This window comes from Salvelinus namaycush, chromosome 3, assembly GCF_016432855.1.
Source record: "Salvelinus namaycush isolate Seneca chromosome 3, SaNama_1.0, whole genome shotgun sequence".
Lineage (NCBI taxonomy): Eukaryota > Metazoa > Chordata > Actinopteri > Salmoniformes > Salmonidae > Salvelinus > Salvelinus namaycush.
Window position 1 is genome coordinate 61,779,989 of NC_052309.1, and position 26,754 is coordinate 61,806,742.

The following is a 26,754-nucleotide window of genomic DNA, read 5'->3' on the forward strand; positions in this document are numbered from 1 at the left end:
ATTTCTCTACCATAAGTAGATTTTCGTTCCAGAAAATGTTGTAGTACATCCAACCGACCTCACAACCGCAAACCACGTGTAACCACGCCAGCTAAGGACCTCCACATCTGGCTTCTTCACCTGCGGGATGGTCTGAGACAAGCCACCCGGACAGCTGATGAAACTGTGGATTTGCACAACTGAAGAATTTCTGCAGAAACTGTCAGAAACCGTCTCTGCGTGCGTGTAGTCCTCATCAGGGTCTTGACCTGACTGTCGTTCGGAGTCGTAACCGACTTTAGCGGGAAAATGCTCAGCTTTGATGGCCACTGGCACGCTGGAAAAGTGTGCTCTTTCATTATAGATTGTAATAGTATTTTCCTGTTTCACCAGTTTTGCCTTATGCCTACATCACCTTCACTAGCTAATCAGCTCTGAGTGTGCGGTAGATTCTGCTATTATCTACTAGTATTTTTAAAGTTCCTGTGAGACAAGACTGAAAAATATGCTCTCTCTGTCTGATCATACAGTACCAACAATTTACACAGTACGATGGGTTTGCTGGTCGTTTTAGTTGCTAGCCGCCCATGCTGTGTTGAATATCCTGCATGGTCTTCTATTGGACCGCCTTCTCCCGGAGAAATATCATGACGAGCTGCAGACTCCGAGGCTCTTTTACCTGAAAGCAGCGAAGATGATTCGTATTCTTCGTCAAAGGACCCGGAGTCTTCACTTTTCACAGTGATATTCAACGACATTACCGCGTCTACTAAGCGCACTGTCTTGGTTATGGAATCGCTCGACCCCGTCTAAATTCTCTCCATCATTAAAAAGTTTTCGTCTTTCAATTAGATATAAACAAATGTGTCTACAGCCCAAAATAAGCCACTATTGCAGTATTTGCATTCTCGGATCTGTGACTTTACAACAAGCTGAAAAGAAATGGCAGCATTCTTTACCAAGCATGTATGCGCAACGCTCCTGGGCAGGGATTCGATGCTGGCAATTGTGGTGACATTAGCAGCGTGCGCAGGTCCTGCATGAGGGCAGACCCAAAGCAGACGCTGACCTAACTGCCCTGAAGAGGGCGCTGCTGCTCTGTCTGGTGATATTCTCCTCAACAGAACCACATTCTGGTAGGCTACACAGTCAAAGAAGTAGACCTACGTTGTATAATGTTTTAGAAATTCATGAGTTTATTTTCGACAGAATCCCTGGACATGAATCTAGTGAGGCCTAACCAGAAGTAAGAACCTGGAAGGTGAGGAATTCTAAGGCTCTTGCATGAGAAGTTAGCAAAGCAACATTTACTGTGTGAAATGCAATGTTATCACCACCATTCTATTTCAATTATTATCACACACCCATTTTGATTGCTAGAACGAATGAAAGAAATTAATGAAAGGACTAGATGGATAATAATGTACATGCAAGTCTGTATGAAGGCTGTATAGAAAGACCAGGGCATGGTGAATATTCCCTGTTGTCTCATAGTGAGATAACAGTACAGACTTGATGAAGGCTCTACTGGCTGTTGGATGCAGTTGGATGCTGAAGTTGGATGCTGAATGTACTCTTGAACTCTCTCTCAAATAGATCCTTCAATCTTTTGCCCATTCCACGGAACTCTGCATTATCCTTCATTAAAAAAAAGACAGACACATTTGTATAGAAAACATAATAAACTAGAAATGCATTAAATACAACTCATTTAGCCTAATTCATATTTGTTATGGATTAAACAAAGACACATTGTTAAAGTGTTATTCATGCATTAGCACAATTCCAAGATTTGTTTAAAAAAATGTTGCCCTGAGTCTTCACATTGGATACTGCAGTCTTACCCTGTTAAATGTGGCACAGTTGGTGAAGATAAGCCACACATCAGACACAAAGTGTTGAACTGTTTGGTAGAGATTCTGCTGCAGCTTCTCCACAACCCTGTCCAGCCATATAGGGGTCTTTATCACACTGGTGTAGTTTCTCACCTGGCAATTGAACATACAGATGAAGTCGGAAGTTTACATACACTTAGGTTGGAGTCATTAATACTCGTTTTTCAACCACTCCACACATTTCTTGTTAACAGACTATAGTTTTGGCAAGTCAGTTAGTGCATCTACTTTGTGCATGACACAAGTAATTTTTCCAACAATTGTTTACAGATTATTTCACTGTATCACAATTCCAGTGGGTCAGAAGTTTACATACACTAAGTTGACTGTGCATTTAAACAGCTTGGAAAATTTCAGAAAAATATGTCATGGCTTTAGAAGCTTCTGATAGGCTAAATGACATAATTTGAGTCAATTGGAGGTGTACCTGTGGATGTATTTCAAGGCCTACCTTAAAAATCAGTGCCTCTTTGCTTGACATAATAGGAAAATCTAAAGAAATCTGGAAAAAAATTGTAGACCTCCAAGTCTGGTTCATCCTTGGGAGCAAATTTCCAAACGCCTGAAGGTAACACGTTCATCTGTACAAACAATAGTACGCAAGTATAAACACCATGGGACCACGCAGCCGTCATAACTCTCAGCAAGGAGACGCGTTCTCTCTCCTAGAGATGAACGTACTTTGGTGCGAAAGTGCAAATCAATCCCAGAACAACAGCAAAGGACCTTGTGAAGATGCTGGAGGAAACCGGTACAAAAGTATCTATATCCACAGTAAAACGAGTCCTATATCGACATAACCTGAAAGGCCGCTCAGCAAGGAAGAAGCCACTGCTCCAAAACCGCCATAAAATAGCCAAGACTACGGTTTGCAACTGCACATGGGGACAAAGATTGTACTTTTTGGAGAAATGTCCTCTGGTCTAAAGAAACAAAAATAGAACTGTTTGGCCATAATGACCATCGTTATGTTGGGAGAAAAAAGGGGGAGGCTTGCAAGCCGAAGAACACCATCCCAACTGTGAAGCACGGGGTGGCAGGATCATGTTGTGGGGGTGCTTTGCTGCAGGAGGGACTAGTGCACTTCACAAAATAGATGGCATCATGAGGGAGGAAAATTATGTGGATATATTGAAGCAACATCTCAAGACATCAGTCAGGAAGATAAAGCTTGGTTGCAAATGGGTCTTCCAAATGGATAATGACCCCAAGCATACTTCCAAAGTTGTGGCAAAATGGCTTAAGGACAACAAAGTCAAGGTATTGGAGTGGCCATCACAAAGCCCTGACCTTAATCCCATAGAATAATTGAAAAAGCGTGTTTGAGCAAGGAGACTTACAAACCTGACTCAGTTACACCAGCTCTGTCAGGAGGAATGGGACAAAATTCACCCAACTTATTGTTGAAAGCTTGTGGAAGGCTACCAAAAAAGTTTGAGCCAAGTTAAACAATTTAAAGACAATGGTACCAAATACTAATTGAGTGTATGTAAACTTCTGACCCACTGGGAATGTGATGAAAGAAATAAAAGCTGAAATAAATCATTCTCTCTACTATTATTCTGACATTTCACATTCTTAAAATAAAGTGGTGATCCTAACTGACCTAAGACAGGGAATTTTTACTAGGACTAAATGTCAAGAATTGTGAAAAACTGAGTTTAAATGGATTTGGCTAAGGTGTATGTATACTTCCGACTTCAACTGTGTATGTGAACTGAAACACACAGAGAGAGAGAGAGAGAGAACCAAGCAAACTTACGTGGATGCAAGGATCTGCCACAAAGATGTGGTCCTTGTCCGCTTGGTATAGACACAGCAGGAGGTACTGGCATTCCTGTCAGAGTAAACACACCTTTATGTGACTGGTCAAAGATTGCTTACATTTAATTCTGAATAATTATTTAATGTGAAGTATATAATGATGCTTATAATGGACAGGCAATTTGAGGCAATTGGCCCAATGGTAGAAGTCATTAATTCAGGCTCCTCACCAGTAGGTGGTCAGAGATTCGGCAGGTTAAGGCTTCCTGGTAGGTCATTTGTTTGGGGTAGTGACACGACTGACTGGCCCTCAGTACACAGAATGTACACATCCATTGACAATCATCCCTGTGATTACACACACACACACACACACACACACACACACACACACACACACACACACACACACACACACACACACACACACACACACACACACACACACACACACACACACACACACACACACACACACACACACACACACACACTTCAATAGTGCACAAATAAGCTGACAGCTACGTTTACCTACAGTACACAGAACAATTAGACCTCTCTTGTATCAATCTCTTTCTCTCACTCTTGTCTCTCATCAACCCTCAACTCTTCTCACCCCATCATGGCGCCATCCACATTAGGAAGATGACATCTCTGATGGAAGGAGCGAGGACACTCATCACAGCATATCAAGCTGCCCTGGCTTCTACAGATGAAGCAGTCGTCATCGTTATCGTGATCATGCTGCCAAGACAGAGAAGAGAGGAAGGTGAGAAGGAATTGTTTAACAATCAAGCACCAACTGTCTGTTTGTGTGTTAACGAATATCGTACAGATTGATTTCCCACACCCTCGGGTGTAAAACAAGGACATGCCTTATCACCAACTCTGTTTGCTATGTTTATTGATGATTTGGCAAAATAAATTAAACAGTTAAATACTGGCCTAAGAAATGATGATGAAATGCTGATTATATTATTTTGATGGCAGAAACTGCACAAAACCTGAGGAAAATGTTATTACGTGCAGTCAATTGGTTTTCAACTTTGTGGTGAAGACATTCTTGAGTTTACTGGCAATTATAAATATTTGGGTCTTTATTTTGATGAACATATGAACTTTCAATACAGCACATCTGCCCTGGCTGACTCAGCATGTAGAGCTTTTGGGAGATTTATAGGAAAAACAAAAACACTCAAAGATGTTGGTTATGCCACATATTCCAAACCTTATCAGACGTGTGTGTCCTGTTGTGGACTATTCAGCAGGAGTGTGAGTTGCTAAGAGGTATCTCAAAGCAGTACTTATTCTTTAGGTTTCTACAAGTTTGCACCTATACTGGCAATAACTGGACTGGGAACCCTGTGAAGTGAGATGGAAGGCGTGCATGGTGAGACTTTGGAATAGACTTGCCGGGAATGTTTTTCAATGGGATCTCTTCACAGGAGGAGCCTGGGCAACCAAAATGTCAGACCTTTTCCAGCAGTTTGACTTTTAACATTTGTACGAAGACCAAATTAAGGGAGATATAGTCACTAAAAACAACTGATAACGCAATATGAAAATAAATGGGTGGGGGAGATTCAGGCTAGGGTCTATTTTTCTCCATTTCCGCCTGACTGACTTGCCCAAAATATACTGCCTGCTGCTCAGGCCCTGAAGCCAGGACATGCATATAATTGGTAACATTGGAAAGAAAACACTCTGACTTTTGTAGAAATGTTAAACTAATGTAGGAGACTATAACACAATAGATATGGTAGGAGAAAATCCAAAGAAAACCAACTGGATTTTTCTTTTTTGAGAGAGCCCATGCTCTTCCAGAATTTTTGAAATCTAGCTTCCAGTATGCAATTCCTATGGCTTCCACTGGATATCAGTAGTCTTTGTTCAAGGTTTCAGGCTTGTTTCTTCCCAAACGAGGAAGAATTATGAGTTATGATACAGGGACTCAGAGTTGGAAATCCGTCTTTGCGCACGCGATGAAGAGGACGCGCACCTGCTAATATCATATTCCTATTAAACATACTTCTTTCTGTTTGAAATATTATAGTTTAATTACATTTTAGGGTATCTGAGGATTATATAGAAACGTATTTTGACTTGTTTTAACCAAGTTTAGCGGTAGCTTTTTTGATTCCTTTCTCTGCATGTTGAACGAGTGGATTACTCAAATCGATGGCGCCAACTAAACAGACTTTTTGGGATATAAAGAAGGATTTTATCTAACAAAACGACACTACATATTGTAGCTGGGACCCTTTGGATCACAAATCAGAGGAACATTTAAAAAAAGTAAGTGAATATTTAATCGCTATTTGTGAATTTATGAAACCTGTGCTGGTGGAAAAATATTTTGATGTGGGGCGCCGTCCTTCGCTGTAAAGCCTATTGTAAATCGGACAGTGCAGTTAGATTAACACAAATTTAAGCTTTTAACTGATATAAGACACTTGTATGTTCCTAAATGTTTAATATTCATAATTTTTATGATTTATTTATTTGAATTGCGCTCCCTCCAGTTTCACCGGAAGTTGTCCCGCTAGCGGGACGCCTAGCCTTAAGAAGTTTCATAAACCCATACACCTTTTATTTGATTAAGTGTGAATTTGTGTGTGAGAGATACAGTATATTATGTACCTACCTAAAAGCAAGAGATCGCCATGTGTAAGATCAGGGATATTGCCCCTGCGTATTGAAACAGGTCGGTATAATGGTAAAATGGATGAGGAAAAACGATGTAACTATTGTGACCTTGAAGAAATAGAGAATAACATTAATTTGATCATCTATTGCACTTCCTACCGTGATATTGTCACGCCCTGACCTTAGAGAGCTTTTTATGTCTCTATTTTAGGTTTGGTCAGGGTGTGATTTGGGTGGGCATTCTATGTTAATTTTTCTATGTTTTTGCATTTCTATGTTTTGGCCGGGTATGGTTCTCAATCAGGGACAGCTGTCTATCGTTGTCTCTGATTGGGGACCATACTTAGGTAGCCCTTCTTCCCTCCTTTCGTGGTGGGAAGTTTACTTTGCTTGTGGCACATAGCCCCCTTAAGCTTCACGGTTGTTTTGTATTGTTTATTGTTTTTGTCGGCGTCATTTCAAATAAAAAGGAATATGTATGCTCACCACGCTGCGCTTTGGTCCACTTCCTTTGACGGCCGTGACAGATATATATATTTTTCCTTATTCCAGAAAGCCCACCAGATTTACCCTGGCAATATGTGGCTGAGTGATGAGGAGAAACTGAAATGTTTTTTTGTACATTGTGTATTTCTGTTTGCTGAATTTCTTGATAAAGCCTGGAATAAAAGAAAAAGGGCAACCTATAATTACATTCTAAAAGTATTTAGCTCCTATATAGCAAAGTGCACGTATGTGTATAGATTGTCTGTAGGGATGTCTTACAATCTTCTCTCTGATCTCACACTTGAATCTTCTCTTTGTGCAAGATCATGTTGAAACACCTTCTGTTGAATTTTTCTGTATTTATTTGTTATTATTTTTACTGTTCTAGAGTTATTATTATTATTGCTTGGATAACCTTATCTACTATTATGTACTGATTTCTTCTTCATTATTTATGCGGTGCACACTGCGCAGGACACCAGAATAATTATCACTGTGAATCATTGTAATTTGTTTGTGTCAATTAATCCTGTAAGGGATGGGTTGCCAACTGCTGATTTGACGTGAAAATGTCATTCATTCATTCATTCCCTTTACAGTGATGTTAAGAAACATCTTGGAATTTCATTATTAAAACTGAAGCATTCGTTTAACCAATGTGATTGGCTGATTGGTAAGTGGGTGCCACCATGTTCCCGAGGGTCGAGGGAGAAACGTACCCTGTCTTTGGCCGTGGAGCTGCACAGCTTGCACTTACACAGGAGAGAGTGGATTACCAAGATCTTACTCTGAAAATGAGAAACAAACAAAGACAGCAGTAGTACTAGTAAAACGTTTTTGAAGAAGGGAAATGTTTTCATCACAGGTCCTTAAAGACCTTGCAGACTATCTTAAACCATTCCTTGTACAGTAGGTTGGTAAGTGCCAAACACACATTTTTTCTCTCTCATCTCTCTTCATCTCTCTCTCTCTGTGTTCTCTTTCCGTCAGTACCTCGATGAGGACGTTGAGTGGTTTCCCGTCCCACTGGATGTCTTTCTTCCAGGAAGGATCTTCCAGAGCTGACCGCCCCGTCACAAACTCCACCGGGGTCATCCAGCACAGCTCCGTACGGATGCTCTTTCCACACGACCCTGTGTGGAAAAAAATATAGGGGCAGAAGGACAAGCTCAAATGAAACCCTATTATAACCCTAGTATAAATCCAATATGGAGCATTACAGCTGACCATAGTGACATGGGGCTATGGTAAAATAACTTGTAGCGTATTATCGATAATAGCTAAAAGTGTGTCATTTACTTTACTTTATTACGTTTATTTTTGCAGGGACATTTTCAGTACAAGTGCCGGTTTTAGCCAGTCGGCAAACTTTCTACCGTAGTCCCTGGGCAGTACAGACAATGAGCACATACAGAACAGAGAGCAGCAACATATGACAACTAACACTTAGTATGCAGACAGGAAGAGCAATAACACAATAAGCAACCAAACAAAAGACAGAAAATTAACAAACAATATCTACACACCTCAGAAACTACAGACAGGTTGTGTGTTCCACAGTTACGTGCGTCTGACGCCAATGAGTTCCAGACATGGGAAGCTCTCATAGTGAAAGCCGTCTGACTGAAGGTGCTTTTCCTGAAGGGAACTATACAGTCCCCTCTCATGGCAGACCTTGTGGATCTTCTGAAATGGGTTTTCTGCTTGATAAAAGCACTAAGTGGGGCAGTATTTGAGGTGCAGCCAGAGAAAGAGGGTTGCCAACATGTAAAAGTGTCTCCAGTACCTTCAATAGTTTCAAAGACATGCCGATAGCTATAGAATGTTGTTTACTAAACCTTGAGAGAATAAAATGTGTACCTGATGCAAACCGATCCTTATGTAGCATTCCATTGATGGCTCCACAGGTGACTTTGAAGACTTCCTCTTTTTCCTGCTCAGCTTCTTCTTCCTCCTCATCATCGTCATCCTCCTTAGATTCTGAAGTAAAGACAAACAAAGAGGTTTAGGGAAAGATGGTTTATTATATAAGTGTGAAGGGTCAGGCCTGTGTTATTCACAAAACCTTATAACAACAAAAACACATAGTTAGAGAGACAACACCATCCCCTTTACCAGATAGTCATGTCTAAAGGATTCAGAAAGATTCCATTGAGTTGTGATTAGTGCACATACCTGTGATTGAGCCCATTGATTGGTTGGAGGGAAACAGTGCTTTCTTGGCCTAGATAGGAGAAAAGGGACAGACCACTTTTACATATATCAGTCACATAAGACTCTTCTTTATCCAATATGGTAAGAACATGGACAAACAAAATGATCACTGGTCAAAGTATGATCACGCACAAGAAATATAAATTCATGCCCGTATAAACATCACAATATCAACGGATAAGGCTAAGCTGTTGTCAAGTTTAGATGTCGCAATAAAACTGATTCATGACTAACAATCATAAACAACATGTACTCAGATGCTATGACGATGCAGCACTTTCTATGCATTTTCAATGGTCCCACATGTTCCTATGCCCAGTATGGTATAAGGTTGTACTTACAGAAGCTGAATTACCATGATGTGTTACCGTTTTATTCATTCATAAGGGACCTCCGAACAGTTATTCAGTTATTACAAAGTATTTTTTTTTACATAGAATGATGTGGGTGAACTGTTATCTAGATATACAGTATGATGTGGATGTACTAAGCATTTGAGGGCATTTGTACAACTAAATAGTCAACGTTTGACTGTTAATCCAGAGGATGTGGTATATTGAAAGTTTGGTCTCCTACCTGTGCACTCTTTCTTCTTTTAAAGTCTGGTGAAGTTAAATGACCTTCCTGAGGTTGGTGGGATGATGATGGGAGGGGTTAGAGAAAGGGGGACAGACATTGCTTTTGAGTGTCTGAATGGAACATCAGTGAAATAACTGTACAGTTTGTTTCTTTACAGAAAAACAAAAAGGGTATAATGTATAGCTATAGTTCGTTGCTCTGTCTGGCCCAATTTTCTGGTATATGTAATGATAAACCGATATGCTGTGGTAAGAGTAGGGGAGACCGGGGTTGGTGGCCTCACGGGTTGGTTGTCACAGTGCTAATTACTACCAACCGAAATGGAGCTGTGTGAATTCTTCGAAATAACTCATCCACCTGGTCAGTTCATGTCAGCATGACAAAACATTAAGGTGAGGAGAATGTATGTTTTTTTATAAGTACAAGTCCCGCTCTCTCAACAGAGAATTAGTGAACATAAAAGTTCAATCAGGAGAAACGACAAGGATTATCCAGTCGCAGTACATTTTAATGACCTGAAGCATGACATTTCTACCTTTAGATTTTGTGGCATAGACAAAGTTAACATATCAGACAGGGGAGGTGATATTAATAATACTCTGAGTAAAAGTGAATGTTTTTGGATTTTGACCCTCCAGACATTATTTCCTAAAGGACTTTAATGATGAAATGCCAATGTATGTTATGTTGTGAATTTGAACATGAATTATGTGCCTATTTAAGATTACTCTGATGTTTTTCGTACGATGTACCCAATGACTAATGAAAACTTGCTATGTCCTCATTGTGGTTTTACAGACGTGTTTAACACGTCTTATTTATACACTTTTGTAATATTTATGAAATGCATATTGTTATATTTGGTAGCACTTATTTGTTTTTCCTTTGCCTCCAACCCCCTTCGATGGTTGGAACGGATGTGGGTGGGGCTAGGTCTACATAAGGGTGCAAATTTCAACAATTTTCAAAAAATTGACAAAAGCTCTGACGAAGGCCGTGAGGCCGATATGTAAGCTTATTAAATATCAGTGATACTATCAAGAGCAGTGTGCGGTTTCCTTTTTCCTTCATAAGTACAAGTTTAAAAAAAACGTGTGATATTTTCTTTGTAGATGTTTGAATTATGGGAGTATCCATGAACACGTACGTTTGTTGAAAAGAAGAAAGGGAGAGCTATATTTCAAACCTATTTCTGAGTCCCTAGGTCAAGCCACGAGTTAACTAGCATCTTAAATTATTGAGTCATATTCCATTTCACCTATTTACTTGTTGCCCTGCCTACACCAAACGACTTTTAAAAAAAGTATTATATGAACAAAAAATATTCCACTTTATTTGGAATGGCAAGCCAGGTAAAATTAAACAGGTCAATTTATATAATGAATATGAATTCGGAGGATGGACATGATTAAATATTAAAGCCTTGAACATCTCACTAAAGGCTTCAGTCATACAAAAGTTGAACTGAAATCCGAACTGGTTTTCCAGCAGATTAGTAAGAATTGCTCACCCCATGTTAAAAAATGGCCTTTTCCCCTTTATTTAAAAAAAATAATACATTATTTCACCTTTATTTAACCAGTTGAGAACAAGTTCTCATTTACAACTGCGACCTGGCCAAGATAAAGCAAAGCAGTTCAACACATGTAACACAGAGTTACACATGGAATAAACAAACATACAATCAATAGTACAGTAGAAAAATCTATATACAGCATGTGCAAATTCAGATTACAACTTCTCACTTTCAGTTATTTGAAAATAAAATAATCCCCAGAATATCACTATTTTTTAAAAACAGACTATAGAAAGCCGGTTGCAATTTCAGTTTTATGATTCAGAAAAGACAGAACAAATATTAGAACAAATATTATGGTTAAACTCAAATATACTAATTGATTTAAAAAATATATATAATCTTTGTTAATGATATCAGAAATATGACTGTTGGAGTTACGTCACACATGTAGATAACAAAAATATATGGAAATGTCTGCTATATCCAAAATTACAACCAACTGATTGCCACATTACCACAAAAGTGGAAGGGGAAGAAGGTAAGGAACTTGTCTGTTGGCCCTACATTAAAGACCAACATTTGTTGAAGAAAAGCATGTGCTCAGTGTGAACCTGCTTTCATCTGTGAAGAGCACAGGGCGCCAGTGGTGAATTTGCCAATCTTGGTGTTCTCTGGCAAATGCCAAACGTCCTGCACGGTGTTGGGCTGTAAGCACAACCCCCCCCCTGTGGACGTCGGGCCCTCATACCACCCTCATGGAGTCTGTTTCTGACCGTTTGAGCAGACACATGCACATTTGTGGCCTGCTGGAGGTCATTTTGCAGGGCTCTGGCAGTGCTCCTCCTGCTCCTCCTTGCACAAAGGCGGAGGTAGCGGTCCTGCTGCTGGGTTGTTGCCCTCCTACGGCCTCCTCCACGTCTATTGATGTACTGGCCTGTCTCCTGGTAGCGCCTCCATGCTCTGGACACTACGCTGACAGACACAGCAAACCTTCTTGCCACAGCTCGCATTGATGTGCCATCCTGGATGAGCTGCACTACCTGAGCCATTTGTGTGGGTTGTAGACTCCGCCTCATGCTACCACTAGAGTGAAAGCACCGCCAGCATTCAAAAGTGACCAAAACATCAGCCAGGAAGCATAGGAACTGAGAAGTGGTCTGTGGTCACCACCTGCAGAACCACTCCTTTATTGGGGGTGTCTTGCTAATTGCCTATAATTTCCACCTGTTGTCTATTCCATTTGCACAACAGCATGTGAAATTTATTGTCAATCAGTGTTGCTTCCTAAGTGGACAGTTTGATTTCACAGACGTGTGATTGACTTGGAGTTACATTGTGTTGTTTAAGTGTTCCCGTTATTTTTTTTGAGTAGTGTATTTGTATAGCTTCACGTTTCGTTTGTTAATTTTGTTGTTTTTTGTTCGGTGTTCATTTATTAAAAGGAATATGTACGCCTACCACGCTGCACCTTGGTCCATTCCTTACGACGATCGTGACACATTTAAGGACCAAAAAATTGAAAGCTGTGCCATGCAGGTCACAAAATAGTTAGGAAAAGATTTTCGATGTGCCGATGAACTGATACACAAAACAACACTGGGTTAAAACGTTTCAGTTTTTCCATTCAATTATTATACAAAATTCTTGCAACCAGTAGAATGTTACGTATATGAGGAATACAACCAATCCCAGTTCTGCAGATTTTGCTGCGAAGAGATAGATAGCCTAGAGGTTAAGAGCCCTTTTTGATGTGCCCGTGATCAAGGCACTTAACCCTAATTGCTCCTGTAAATCGCTCTGAATTAGAGCATCAGTTAAATGACGTAAATGTAGGAATGGCTGAAGAATTACAACATTTACCTGGAACTAACTCTGCAAATAGCACTGCTGGGTGACTTGAAAAGCCATAGTCAATCGATCAATAATATTATAATAATTTTAGGAACAATTTGAATCTTTAATTTACCATCTGTAGAAACTATGAGAATAGAAAGGTTCAGAATTTTTGTGAAACATTACAGCACGATTGAAAAATGTATGGAAATTAGAGATAGATGGAAGGGGTTGAGGATAGCTAAAGTGTCGGACTAAAAACGAATAAAAAATATAAGTAATGTAAATTACACTGTGTTCGTAAAATGTATATAGTATGTATAAGCTGAAAGTATAAGCCTAAGTATTGTTGTCCATTATTTTACTCCAACTAGGGGAGGGGTGGAAGGATTAGGGTAAAATTATAAAGATAAAGGAAACAAATATAATATATATATATATATATATATACAGTGAGGGAAAAAAGTATTTGATCCCCTGCTGATTTTGTACGTTTGCCCACTGACAAAGAAATGATCAGTCTATAATTTTAATGGTAGATTTGTTTGAACAGTGAGAGAGAATAACAAAAAAATCATGAAGAACGCATGTAAACATTTTTATCAATTGATTTGCATTTTAATGAGGGAAATAAGTATTTGACCCCCTCTCAATCAGAAAGATTTCTGGCTCCCAGGTGTCTTTTATACAGGTAACGAGCTGAGATTAGGAGCACACTCGTAAAGGGAGTGCTCCTAATCTCAGCTTGTTACCTGTATAAAAGACACCTGTCCACAGAAGATATCAATCAATCAGATTCCAAACTCTCCACCATGGCCAAGACCAAAGAGATCCCAAGGATGTCAGGGACAAGATTGTAGACCTACACAAGGCTGGAATGGGCTACAAGACCATCACCAAGCATCTTGGTGAGAAGGTGACAACAGTTGGTGCGATTTTTTGGGCCTCTGACACTGCCTGGTATAGAGGTCCTGGATGGCAGGGAGCTTGGCCCCGGTGATGTACTGGGCCATTCGCACTACCCCCTGTAGCGCCTTGCTGTTAGATGCCAAGCAGTTGCCATACCAAGCAGTGATGCAGCCAGTCAAGATGCTCTCAATGGTGCAGCTGTATATCTTTTTGAGGATCTGAGGGCCCATGCCAAATCTTTTCAGCCTCCTCAGGGGGAAGAGGCGTCTTTGTGCACTCTTCATGACTGTGTTGGTGTGTTTGGACCATGATAGATCCTTAGTGATGTGGACACCGAGGAACTTGAAGCTCAGGACCGGCTCCACTACCGCCCTGTCGATGTGAATGGGGGTGTGCTCGGCCCTCCGTTTCCTGTAGTCCACGATCAGTTATTTTGTGTTGCTGACGTTGAAGGAGAGGTTGTTGTCCTAGCACTACACTGCCAGGTCTCTGACCTCCTCCCGTTAGGTTCTCAACGTCGTCGGTGATCAGGCCTACTACCGTCGTGTCGTCGGCAAACTTAATGATGGTGTTGGAGTCGCGCGTGGCCACGCAGTCGTAGGTAAACAGGGAGTACAGGAGGGGACTAAGCACACACCCCTTACGTGCCCTGGTCTTGAGGGTCAGCGTGGCAGATGTGTTGTTGCCTACCCTCACCACCTGGGTACGTCCGTCAGGAAGTCCAACATCTAGTTGCAGAGGGAGGTGTTCAGTCCCAGGGCACTTAGCTTAGTGATGAGCTTTGAGGGTACTATGGTGCTGAACTCTGAGCTGTAGTCAATGAATAGCATTCTCAAGTAGGTGTTCCGTTTGTCCAAGTGGGAAAGAGCAGTGTGGAGTGCAATAGAGATTGCGTCATCTGTGGATGACGGGTCAGGGAGAGGTTGAAAATGTCAGTGAAGACACTTGCCAGCTGGTCAGTGCATGCTCTGAGTGCGCATCCTGGTAATCCATCTGGCCCTGCAGCCTTGTGAATGTTAACTTGTTTAAAGGTCTTACAATGACTCCATCTTGTAATTAGATATGAAGATAAAAAGAGTCAGCCCCCATTTCAACCCAAGACCTTGGTGTTTCTCCTAAATTTGAAAAGAGTGTTGTAAGATATACCGGTGCTGAGAAATACACACAAGAGTAAAATGTGTGACAACCAACGGCAGTCTCCCCTATATGATATTGTATATGATACAGACCTTTTTATATATATCCCAGTGTAGTGTATGGAAACATTGTCCAAATGACATGGGCCTGATTAGAGTATGAAAAGTGACTAAGCTGGGCCTCCCGGGTGGCGCAGTGGTCTAGGGCACTGCATCGCAGCGCTAGCTGCGCCACCAGAGTCTCTGGGTTCGCGCCCAGGCTCTGTCGCAGCCGGCCGCGACCGGGAGGTCCGTGGGGCGACGCACAATTGGCCTAGCGTCATCCGGGTTAGGGAGGGTTTGGCCGGTAGGGATATCCTTGTCTCATCGCGATCCAGCAACTCCTGTGGCGGGCTGGGCGCAGTGCGCGCTAGCCAAGGGTGCCAGGTGCACGGTGTTTCCTCCGACACATTGGTGCGGCTGGCTTCCGGGTTGGAGGCGCGCTGTGTTAAGAAGCAGTGCGGCTTAGTTGTGCTTCGGCTTAGTTGTGCTTCGGAGGACGCATGGCTTTCGACCTTCGTCTCTCCCGAGCCCATACGGGAGTTGTAGCGATGAGACAAGATAGTAATTACTAGCGATTGGATACCACGGAAATTGGAGAGAAAAGGGGGTAAAAAAAATAAAAAAGTGACTAAGCTGGTCAACTTTTCTGTGCTATCACGTCTGGTTGAATTGTGTTTTTAAATGGTCAAATAAATTAAATCAAAATATATGCTGTACCTGGATCAGTTTTCCCAGAGTGGTGTTTCTACAGCGGATACTGTACTTCCAGTTCTTACTGCTCTTCTTCCCCCCAAACTCCTCAAAGCCACTTGGGATGAACCATCGACCCTGGACCACAATGCACCTCTCCCCTGTAACAAACCAATGAGTAAGTCAGATGTCAACCAGCAACCCTGGACCACAATTCTCCTCTCCCCTGGGACAAACCAATGAGGAAGTCAGACATCAACCAGCAAATCTGAACCACAATGCACCTCTCCCCTGGGACAAACCAATGAGGAAGTCAGACATCATACACACCACCACAAATTGGTGCAAACCATGCAAAGTCAAATAGACCATTGTACACATGTGCCTGACTGTGATTGAAACCTGGGTTTCCTGTAGAGAACATTTATTGTAAGTGCTGATGGGTAAAAAATAAAAGCTATCCTTGAAGCCTTTAGTCATAAGTCACACCTAGTCGACATATATTTAGGACACCTCATGAGCTGTCCTAACCAGTTAAAAATTCCACTTTAAACAACCATCAGAATTAAAGAAAAATATGCATGCCAACATATTAGAGTAGGCAACAGTGGGGGCTGCTGAAGGGAGGACGGCTCATAATAATGGCTGAATGGCACGAATGGAATGGCATCAGATGGAAACCATGCGTTTGATATATTTGATTCCATTCCACTCCAGCCATTACCAAGAGCCAGTTCTCCCCAATTAAGGTGCCACCAGCCTCCTGTGGTTGGCAAAGTGATCGTGCCAGGTGAAAATAATATTAAACTTTTTATCATTGCAACATTTGATGTAGGCTACAGTCACATTCACCATGGTTGCGTGTTACCTATAGAGTTTACAGCTGGTAATGCCTCATCGCGATTGGTTATTCCCCATAATTTGCAACAATGTCAATGAGCCTCATCACGATCTTTCCTTTGCGGTAGCTCAAAATGTCGTGATTACCCGCTGAGATAAACTCTTATGAGTTGATTTTACTCCTGGGTCAGAGTTTGTCTGATCAGTGTCTTAACATCATCCTAAAACCAACTCTGGGCTGGGAGTTTTTGTTTTTGTCTTAAAACTGTCGTAAAAAATTCCTAGGACCTTTTCTGAGATGTTTGTGGATACGGGCCCTGGTTTTGAGGAGTTTTTAAAGGGGCAATCAGCAATTTGAACAATAACAAACCATTCCACACCACTGTTTCGTTAAAAGCTCAGGGATGGTGGTGGAAAAAAAGAGCTATGGAGGCAAGGACTGACCATCCATGCTATTAACATTCTAGTTTTAACCACGTTTTGAGGGTATAGAGTGTGTGTTTACATTTACTTTGTTTACAAACATTGGAGTTAAACAAGCGTATACAGCATTTTGTTCTGATGGGGTACGACAGTTGAACTAAGCTCATGAGGTATTTATAAGTTATATTCTTCGAGAATTAATGGGTATATATCATAAATGTATAAATCCCAAAATGTATGTAGCAACTGCAGATTGCCACTTTTAAGGTCTCAGGCAAGGATATTCGGCCAAAACACATCCACCATTACACACAAACACATCACATAAAGTCCTTGTTATGACCTACCTTTGGCCAGCTTGTCCCTGTTGAGCGTGCCTTCTTTGTCCCCACAGGTGACTGGGAGATGGGTCTTGTAGATGGGCCAGGTCCAGATGTCAGCTTTCTCCTTCTTACTGAAAGGAGAAGCTGCATGGGGACACATTGGGGACAGTCATTAAGATGTGACTTGAAATAAAAAATATATTTCACCCCCCCAAAAAACAAACCTACTACCTACGCTATGAATTCAGGAGTCAATATTTACTCAAGAAAATGTCTGTTTGAAGTTAGAGGTCCTTTAGACTTCCCTACTCAAGGCCTCCTCTTTCCCCCAGGGAACACGAAGCCTGGAACTCACAGTATTTGGGCCTCTGAACTTTCCTCTTCTGACTGGGGTTGGACTGGGTGGACGTGCTGGGCTGCTCCTCCGCACTCTCACTTCTCTTTTTCTGGTTCCTCTTTTTCCTTCGTGTCTCCTTTTCCTCCTCGTCTTCCTCTTCTCCTTCCACTGAACCCTTCTTCTTCTTATCCTCCTCCTCTTCCTTCTCCACCTTCTCTGGCAGTTTCTCATAAAATGTGAACGACCCTACAAGGGATTGGAGGCAAAATTGAGCCAACCATGCAACCTAATTCATGTACACCTAATAAAAAATTATTATTATTACAAATTAGACAGGGCTTTGAACCTCAACTTCAAAGAATCCACCATTGTGACTACATTTATACTATACTAGGAGTTAGAATTATATATAGATATTAACCTATCCATACAAATGCCATAATAATACAATAATAAGAGTGAAGACTCCAGAACTGACCGCCCAGCAGGCGGTTTCGTAGCAGGCGTAACGTGGGGTACTGCTGCAGGAGGTGGTCCCTGAACACACAGTTCCAGAACACCTTGATGCTGTCGGGCCTCTCTGACTCCACCCAGTCCAACACCTGGTACACACCCTTCTCCCTCACCTCCTTACTCCTACACTGAATCAGCTTCTGCAGGAGGGGTCAAATACAACACCATGGTCCAATTTGTGGGGGTTAACAATTTGTGACTGGAGTAGATTCTAGATGTGATTCTCTAGAAGCAACTGCCATCCCAATCAGTTCCTTTTTACAGACAGAAATTCATGGACACACGTCAGGCATTACTAATCAATGATCATCAACTCCAAAGTCCACTCTTACAATAACATTCAAAGACCTGTTATTTATATTGTTTGTACCCAGCTAGTAATATGACAGTGAATGGTCTTAGTGTACACAGAACACTCTTACAATTAGTGTTGACCCGATGAACCCCGGAGATCCTCAAGGAACCTCTAGCAGTCAAGCCGGGAAATGGTTACAATCGTTTATCCCATCGTTTTTTTTTAAACACTTAAAATAAGGGATGTGTTTCATGTAGGCTTGATGTTTTGATAACCGTGTAAATCTCTCTAGGACAAGGTAACTTTTATCAATATATTCGCATGTATTTACCCCCCCATAAATGAAACGCTATTTAGCTGCTAATGTAGTTATCATAAAGAACCACAAATGCCATGATGATCTGGACGAGACTGCTGAATCGAGGCAAAGGTAAGAATCTCTGGATTAACTATCTAATGTTAGCTAAATGTAGTCATGAATAAATTATCTACATTTCTTTAAATTGACAATTCTGTGAAGTGTATTGTGCAAGTTTAAAATTGACACAATACCTGTTAGCAAAGGTGTCAGCTAGAAATGACATGCAGGAGCTTGCAAGGATTTGTAGTCTTGCAGGATGTCTACTTTGATGCTAATTAGAACTTTCAAATCTGAGCGTAAATAGAGCCGAATATATTGATAAAAGTCACCTTCTCCGTGAGAGATTTACAGCAGTCCTCCAGAGGAATTAATGGAATTACTATACAGTAATACAGTATTTCAGGACAAAATGAAATGTATTTAAGTATTTTTTGTTGTAGTGGAGACAGTAACATTAATACTCAAAAACCAAATAGTTTAAGGAAAATGTTTTTATATTTATCTTATGTTTAGCTCACATAAACTCGTCAAAAATGTATGTATTTTTTACAATGGAAGAATACCAAGATGGCTGCACGGTGGCTTCAATACAGCACCCACTTTGTCATCCAGAGTTTATACACATCATTGACCTTTACACAGGGGTTCCTCAAAGAACCTCGATGACCCTTTTCAGAGCGGTTCCTCAAGGAACCTTTTTCAACCGGAAAGGTTCCGCTAGTGTGGCAACCCAAAAGGTTCTTCCAGGAACATTTACTCGCAAAATAGGAAGAAGAATTTTACCAAAGAATTCTGTATTCTAAAAAAAAAATTGTTACAAGGTTGGATCAGGGTTTTGTAGAGTAGAGTAAAGTAGAGTAACACAGTACAGTACAGTAAGGTGTACAGTAGAGTTTAAATCAGTAGAGTACAGTATAGTACAGTTTAGTTCAGCAGAGTATATTAGAGTAAATTATTGAACAATACATTATACTGAACTATACTCTACTGTGCTGTACTCTAATGTACTGAACTATACTTGTTTTATTTACTGTACTGCGCTCTACTGTATTGTACTGTACTGTACTGTATTGTACTGCACTCTCCTGCATTGTACTGTCCAGTCCGGACCGGACAAAATCTGAATCAATTATGTACATTTATGTTTGGGACAAATATAGTCCGGACCAAATATAAACCAATCATACACATCTGTGTTTGGGCTAAATCAAGGCCGGTCGGGACAGTACCAAATCTGAACCAAACATTTACCCCTACGCCTAAGCCGCAATATCTATATACAGTGCATTTGGAAAGTATTCAGACCCCTTGACCCCCACATTTTGTTACGTTACAGCCTTATTCTAAAATGTATTACATTGTTGTTTTCCCCTCATCAATCTACACACAATAGCCCATAATGACAAAAACATTTTTTTGACATAAAAAAATTAAATATCACATTTACATAAATATTAAGAGCCTTTACTCAGTACTTTGTTGAAGCACCTTTGGCAGCGATTACAGCCTTGAGTCTTCTTGGGTATGACGCTACAAGCTTGGCACACCTGTATTTGGGGAGTTTCTCCCATTCTTTTCTGCAGATCCACTCAAGCTTTGTCAGGTTGGATGGGGAGCGTCGTTGCACAGCTATTTTCAGGTCTCTCCAGAGACATTTGATCAGGTTCAAGTCTGGGCTCTGGCTTGGCCACTCAAGGACATTCAGAAACTTGTCCTGAAGCCACTTCTGCTTGTCTTGGCTGTGTGCTTAGGGTCGTGGTCCTGTTGGAAGATAAACCTTTGCCCCAGTCTGAGGTCCTGAGCACTCCGTTCCTCTTTCCATCGATCCAGACTAGTCTCCCAGTCCCTGCTGCTGAAAAACATCCCCACAGAATGATGCTTCCACCACCATGCATCACTGTAGTGATGGTGCCAGATTTCTTCCAGACATGACGCTTGGCATTGTACTTCAGCCCACTTACCCACACACCTAAACCCAATTACTCACACACTCCAGCCCCGTTAACCCGATGCCCTAACCCTAACACCCACATAAAATTAGAGTTCTGGCGGCTCTGTTATGTGTTTCCTTTATTTTTTCAGTTACCTGTATATCCAGCTATTCTCTGCACACCCCAACCCTGTTATTTGCATATCTTAGTCATGTGACCTTTGACCTGTATATACGTATCATTTCATAGATAAACCCATAGTACAGTGGTATAACACCAATTAGTCAACTAAGCCTGATTACTCATACACTGTAAAACAGGTCTACCCCTGCACAGTAGGGCCGTAGCTACATACAGTTGAAGTAGGAAGATTACATACACTTAGGTTGGAGTCATTAATACTCATTTTTCAACCACTCCACAAATTTCTTGTTAACAAACTATAGTTTTGGCAAGTTGGTTAGGACATCTACTTTGTGCATGACACAAGTAATTTTTCCAACAATTGTTTACAGATTATTTCACTGTATCAGAATTCCAGTGGGTCAGAAGTTTACATACACTAAGTTGAATGTGCATTTAAACAGCTTGGAAAATTCCAGAAAATTATGTCATGGCTTTAGAAGCTTCTGATAGGCTAATTGACATCATTTGAGTCAATTGGAGGTGTACCTGTGGATGTATTTTAAGGCCTACCTTCAAACTCAATGCCTCTTTGCTTGACATCATGGGAAAATCAAAAGAAATCAGCCAAGACCTCAGAAAATAAATTGTAGACCTCCACAAGTCTGGTTCATCCTTGGGAGCAATTTCCAAACGCCTGAAGGTACCATGTTCATCTGTACAAACAATAGACGCAAGTATAAACACCATGGGACCACACAGCCATCTTACCGCTCAGGAAGGAGACGTGTTCTGTCTCCTAGAGATGAACCTACTTTGGTGCGAAAAGTGCAAATCAATCCCAGAACAGCAAAAGACCTTGTGAAGATGCTGGCGGAAACAGGTACAAAAATATCTATATCCACAGTAAAACGAGTCCTATATCGACATAACCTGAAAGGCTGCTCAGCAAGGAAGAAGCCACTGCTCCAAAACTGCCATAAAAAGCCAGACTACGGTTGCAACTGCACATGGGGACAAAGATCATACTTTTTGGAGAAATGTCCTCTGGTCTGATGAAACAAAAATAGAACTGTTTGGCAATAATGACCATCATTATGTTTGGAGGAAAAAGGGGGAGGCTTGCAAGCCAAAGAACACCATCCCAACCGTGAAGCACGGGGATGGCAGCATCATGTTGTTGGGGTGCTTTGCTGCAGGAGGGGCTGGTGCACTTCACAAAATAGATGGCATCATGAGGTAGGAAAATTATGTGGATATATTGAAGCAACATCTCAAGACATCAGTCAGGAAGTTAAAGCTTGGTCGCAAATGGGTCTTCCAAATGGACAATGACCCTAAGCATACTTCCAAAGTTGTGGCAAAATGGCTTAAGAACAACAAAGTCAAGGTATTGGAGTGGCCATCACAAAGCCTTGACCTCAATCCTATAGAAAATTTGTGGGCAGAACTGAAAAAGCGTGTGCGAGCAAGGAGGCCTACAAACCTGACTCAGTTACACCAGCTCTGTCAGGAGGAATGGGACATAATTCACCCAACTTATTGTGGGAAGCTTGTGGAAGGTTACCTGAAAAGTTTGACCCAAGTTAAACAATTTAAAGGCAATGCTACCAAATACTAATTGAATGTATGTAAACTTCGGACCCACTGGGAATGTGATGAAAGAAATAAAAGCTGAAATAAGTAATTCTCTCTACTATTATTCTGACATGTCACATTCTTAAAATAAAGTGGTGATCCTAACTGAGCTAAGACAGGGAATAAATGTCAGGAATTGTGAAAAACTGAGTTTAAATGTATTTGGCTAAGGTGTATGTAAACTTCCGACTTCAACTGTATGAGGACACAGAGGTATGAAATGTTTGTTTAGTGTCTCTTACACAATGGTAGACCTTATGTGAGTTTTGCTGAATAGTCACAAGGGTCCCTGGTTTATCAGAGTATTGGGACATGGCCACAGGTGTAAACCTGGTTCATATGGGTATTTGTGCTGAGATATGCAGGTGCAGATGTTTTTTTCGAATAAAAAAAATATATACATTTGTTTTTTGGGGGGGGGGGGGGGGGGGGGGAACTCAGTCGGGGTCTCAACTTACTGTTGAGAGTTTGAATAGTAGAATACACAAGATGCAATTTCGAAACTTGGTTGTGCATCAGCAGATTTCCTCGTTATGTCACTCACTGACAGTCACTCAGTTAGCCCATGTCACATAAATAGCTTTTAAAACTGCAAAAACTTCTCCCCTCCACATGGCAAAATGTGTAGAATTGCAGGAAATTTGCTGTAAAACTGCAACAACAAAAACGTTATGTTAAGAAAACGTATTTGTTTACCTTTTGTTAATAAAATAATTTTTCTGCTAACAGATCCCGCTGTACATATTCAATTATAGTTTTTAATCCCGGTGCTGAGTTAATGTGAGTTAACCTAACAAAAACTTTTTTTTTTTTACAACACTTCTAATATAGGCCAGGCCCTGTTGTTGACTCATTTCCCAGCAATAATGCCTTGCATTACGCCTGGGAAGAAAACACTTAAATTGGCTCAACTTACCCCATGGTCATTGGCTCAATTTACCAGAAGGCAAACATTTATATATTAGCCCACACAGCTACAAGGATGCACTTTTATGCTAGGTTTAGGAACTCATATTGAAGCTTACAGAGACCCCGACTAATGTGATGTATAGAACAATCTTGTAATGATCTACTTTGGTTTAGATACAAGTATCATGATACCTCTAACACAATGAATGTATTTGACTTGGTGAAAATCTGTTTTTTGGACATAACTTGCTTTCCACTTTTTCCATTTGGTTTCTTCCTTCACAGACTTCCTCAGATGATGACCTCTTCCTAAATATTTTGTCAAATCTTGCACCAATCCCTTGTAATTACAGTAAAATACAAACCCTCACCTCAATAAATGTAATTCATTCATCCAATCATTCATTCATTTCAATGATGGTATCATTAACTTTTTTTTTTACAGTATAGACCTAACACAGTCAATTTTACAGTAATGTACTGTGTCATTACACAGTACTTGCTATGCTACTGTATTTATATTACAGTAGGTGTACTTTAATATTAAATACAGAATTTTACTTGCCACCGAGCAGCCAATAAATTACTTCAAATTCATAACGACCCCTTTAAAGTAAACGCATTGAAAATTAAGGCACATATGTAAATTAGACCCTAAACAAAATATCTAAACATTTCAATAATTTATTTGTTTTTTAGCTTACAAAAGTAGGCTTACAAAAGTTGTTTTTCGGTATTGTGACCGATGGGATTAAATTGAACCTTTGAGTGGGCAGGCGGGTATGTCTGTCGAAATGTTGCGGTCTCTACTGCTCACCTTGTACATTTTCTCTGGAATGAAGTGGTGGTCTCGGAGCTGGTTAAGAAAGGTGTGTGGTTGCTCCATGCACGACATTTCTGTCCTACTACAGCGGAAAAACTGCAGTAACTGCTTATCTGTCAAAAAATCCAACGGGTCCATTGGCGCCGATCGCAAATGCAGTTCACCTCTTCGATTCAGTTTTCTTTGTTGAAAAAAAAATGCTATATATTTACCATGTGACTGAATATTATTAACAGTTTAATAATTAACGAACCGGTTCAAATTGGGTTGCACATATAGATTCAGAAATTAAAGTATGATTGTAGGCTATTTACATTTCAATACAGGCCCAGGGTGGATAGATTCATTCAGACGATAGACGCGCAAAAGCATTCGAGACGAAAATAGTCTACATTCCAGTTTGGACGATGGACGCAATCAAAACGTTTTCATCTGTAGGCCTACAACATGTTGTTATTGTTATTTTCGAAGATAAAATAGATCTCCCGCCAGCACGGAAGGCCACTTCAAATTACTTTTGGAAAGTGAAAGTGCACATATGACTGTAGCGTACTGGCCACTCTGCCGCCCTAGGCGAGAGGACTACATTTCCGCCCCTTGCGAGAATAGTCCCAGTAAGCAAAATTACGTTAAAAAGACGTCTACAATACGTATTTTCACAGACGTTTAAGTCAATTTCTGAAAGGTGAAAATAGTATTTTCCAGATGTTGAAATCAGGTTCATTTTCGGTTCTGATTGAAAGTTGAAAATACATAATTTGTAGACCTCTACGTTTGGGCCAAATCAAGACTGGCCCAGACCGGACAAAATCTGAACCAAACACAGACGCCTATGATTAGTTCAGATTTGGTCCAGAGTGGACCAAAAACCAACATCCGTGGATATGGAAATCAAGACCTGTCCAGATGGCACCAAAAAAGACATATGAGATGTCCAAAAGGCATCAGTGTTGGTCAATGCTGTGAACTTGATCTCCACTATAAAAATCATCTAGACAATATCTCACAATACGATTAGACTAACATTTAGTTTTTAACAGCGGAGATTTGTATAAACCTTACTATCTGTCTCTCTAAGATTTGCAACATTATTTCAATATTCAAATCCAATTTCCAACTGTCCAAATCAAAACCAAATCAAATCAAATGTTATTGGTCACATACACATGGTTAGCAGATGTTAATGCGAGTGTAGCGAAATGCTTGTGCTTCTAGTTCCAACAGTGCAGTAATATCTAACAAGTAATCTAACAATTCACCCAACAACCAGCTAATACACACACATCTAAAGGGGTGAATGAGAATATTTACATATATACATTTGGATGAGCGATGGCCGAGAGGCAAGGCAAGGGGAAAAATACAATATATACATGTGATATGAGTAATGTAAGATATGTAAACATTAAAGTGGCAATATTTAAAGTGGCAATGTTTAAAGTTTTCACTATATATTTTACCTCTTGGGGATGTCATTTGAAAACATAATGTTAACTTTCACTGCTATGCGGATGATACACAGCTGTACATTTCAATGAAACATGGTGAAGCCCCAAAATTGCCCTCGCTGGAAGCCTGTGAAGAAAAAAACTGTGAAGGACCTTGGCGTTACTCTGGACCCTGATCTCTCTTTTGATGAACATATCAAGACTTTCAAGGACATCTTTTTTCCATTTACGTCACATTGAAAAAAATCTGAAATTTTCTGTCCAAAAATGATGCAGAAAAATGTATCCATGCTTTTGTTACTTCTATGTTAGACTACTGCAATACTCTACTTTCCGGCTACCCGGATAAAGCACTAAATAAACTTCAGTTTATTACTCCAGTGCTAGCCTCCCTACACTGGCTTCCTGTTAAGGCAAGGGCTGATTTCAAGGTTTAACTGCTAACCTACAAAGCATTACATGGGCTTGCTCCTACCTATCTTTCCGATTTGGTCCTGCCGTACATATCTACCCGTACGCTATGGCCACAAGATGCAGGCCTCCTAATTGTCCCTAGAATTTCTAAGCAAACAGCTGGAGGCAGGGCTTTCTCCTATAGATCTCAATTTTTATGGAATGGTCTGCCTACCCATGTGAGAGATGCAGACTCGGTCTCAACCTTTAAGTCTTTATTGAAGACTCATCTCTTCAGTAGGTCCTATGATTGAGTGTAGTCTGGTCCAGGAGTGTGAAGGTGAACGGAAAGGCACTGGAGCAACGAACCGCCCTTGCTGTCTCTGCCTGGCCGGTTCCCCTCTCTCCACTGGGATTCTCTGCCTCTAACCCTATTACAGGGGCTGAGTTACTGGCTTACTGGTGCTCTTCCATCCCGTCCCTAGGAGGGGTGCGTCACTTGAGTGGGTTGAGTCACTGACGTGGTCTTCCTGTCTGGGTTGACGCCCCCCCTTGGCAGAGATCTTTGTGGGCTATACTCGGCCTTGTCTCAGGATGGTAAGTTGGTGGTTGAAGATATCCCTCTAGTGGTGTGGGGGCTGTGCTTTGGCAAAGTGGGTGGGGTTATATCCTGACTGTTTGGCCCTATCCGGGGGTATCATCGGA

At 40.9% G+C, this 26,754-nt stretch overlaps 1 protein-coding gene across 3 annotated transcripts; it reads right to left on the reverse strand.

Moving 5' to 3' along the window:
- Nucleotides 1-1,152: 1,152 nt before the first annotated feature.
- Nucleotides 1,153-24,762, reverse strand: LOC120034424 (nuclear body protein SP140-like). Of its 3 annotated transcripts, none has more exons than XM_038980979.1 (15): nucleotides 24,203-24,762; nucleotides 18,094-18,268; nucleotides 17,634-17,861; nucleotides 17,303-17,422; nucleotides 15,720-15,853; nucleotides 9,561-9,608; nucleotides 8,946-8,994; nucleotides 8,631-8,750; nucleotides 7,764-7,903; nucleotides 7,490-7,558; nucleotides 4,255-4,382; nucleotides 3,869-3,986; nucleotides 3,637-3,711; nucleotides 1,824-1,967; nucleotides 1,153-1,617 (listed from the first exon to the last, which is right to left on the reverse strand). In XM_038980979.1, the coding sequence occupies exons 1-15, from the start codon at nucleotides 24,344-24,346 to the stop codon at nucleotides 1,504-1,506; spliced, it is 1,806 nt and encodes a 601-aa protein (XP_038836907.1). In that variant the 5' UTR covers nucleotides 24,347-24,762; the 3' UTR covers nucleotides 1,153-1,503. The 3 variants fall into 3 exon arrangements, with proteins under 3 accessions (XP_038836907.1, XP_038836915.1, XP_038836924.1); XM_038980996.1 differs by having other exon boundaries at nucleotides 1,500-1,617; nucleotides 1,824-1,920; XM_038980987.1 differs by lacking the exon at nucleotides 9,561-9,608.
- Nucleotides 24,763-26,754: the final 1,992 nt, after the last annotated feature.

What these genes read in the sequence shown, in the direction of transcription:
- LOC120034424 (XM_038980979.1), bottom strand. Translation starts at nt 24,346, where the DNA reads ATGGACCCGTTGGATTTTTTGACAGATAAGCAGTTACTGCAGTTTTTC. An exon ending in AAAGAAGAAAGAGTGCACAG is followed by an intron (nt 8,995 to 9,560) that starts GTAGGAGACCAA and finishes TCTCCTATCTAG; the next exon opens with GCCAAGAAAGCACTGTTTCC. An exon ending in GCTCCACGGCCAAAGACAGG is followed by an intron (nt 4,383 to 7,489) that starts GTACGTTTCTCC and finishes CTGTCTTGGCAG; the next exon opens with CATGATCACGATAACGATGA.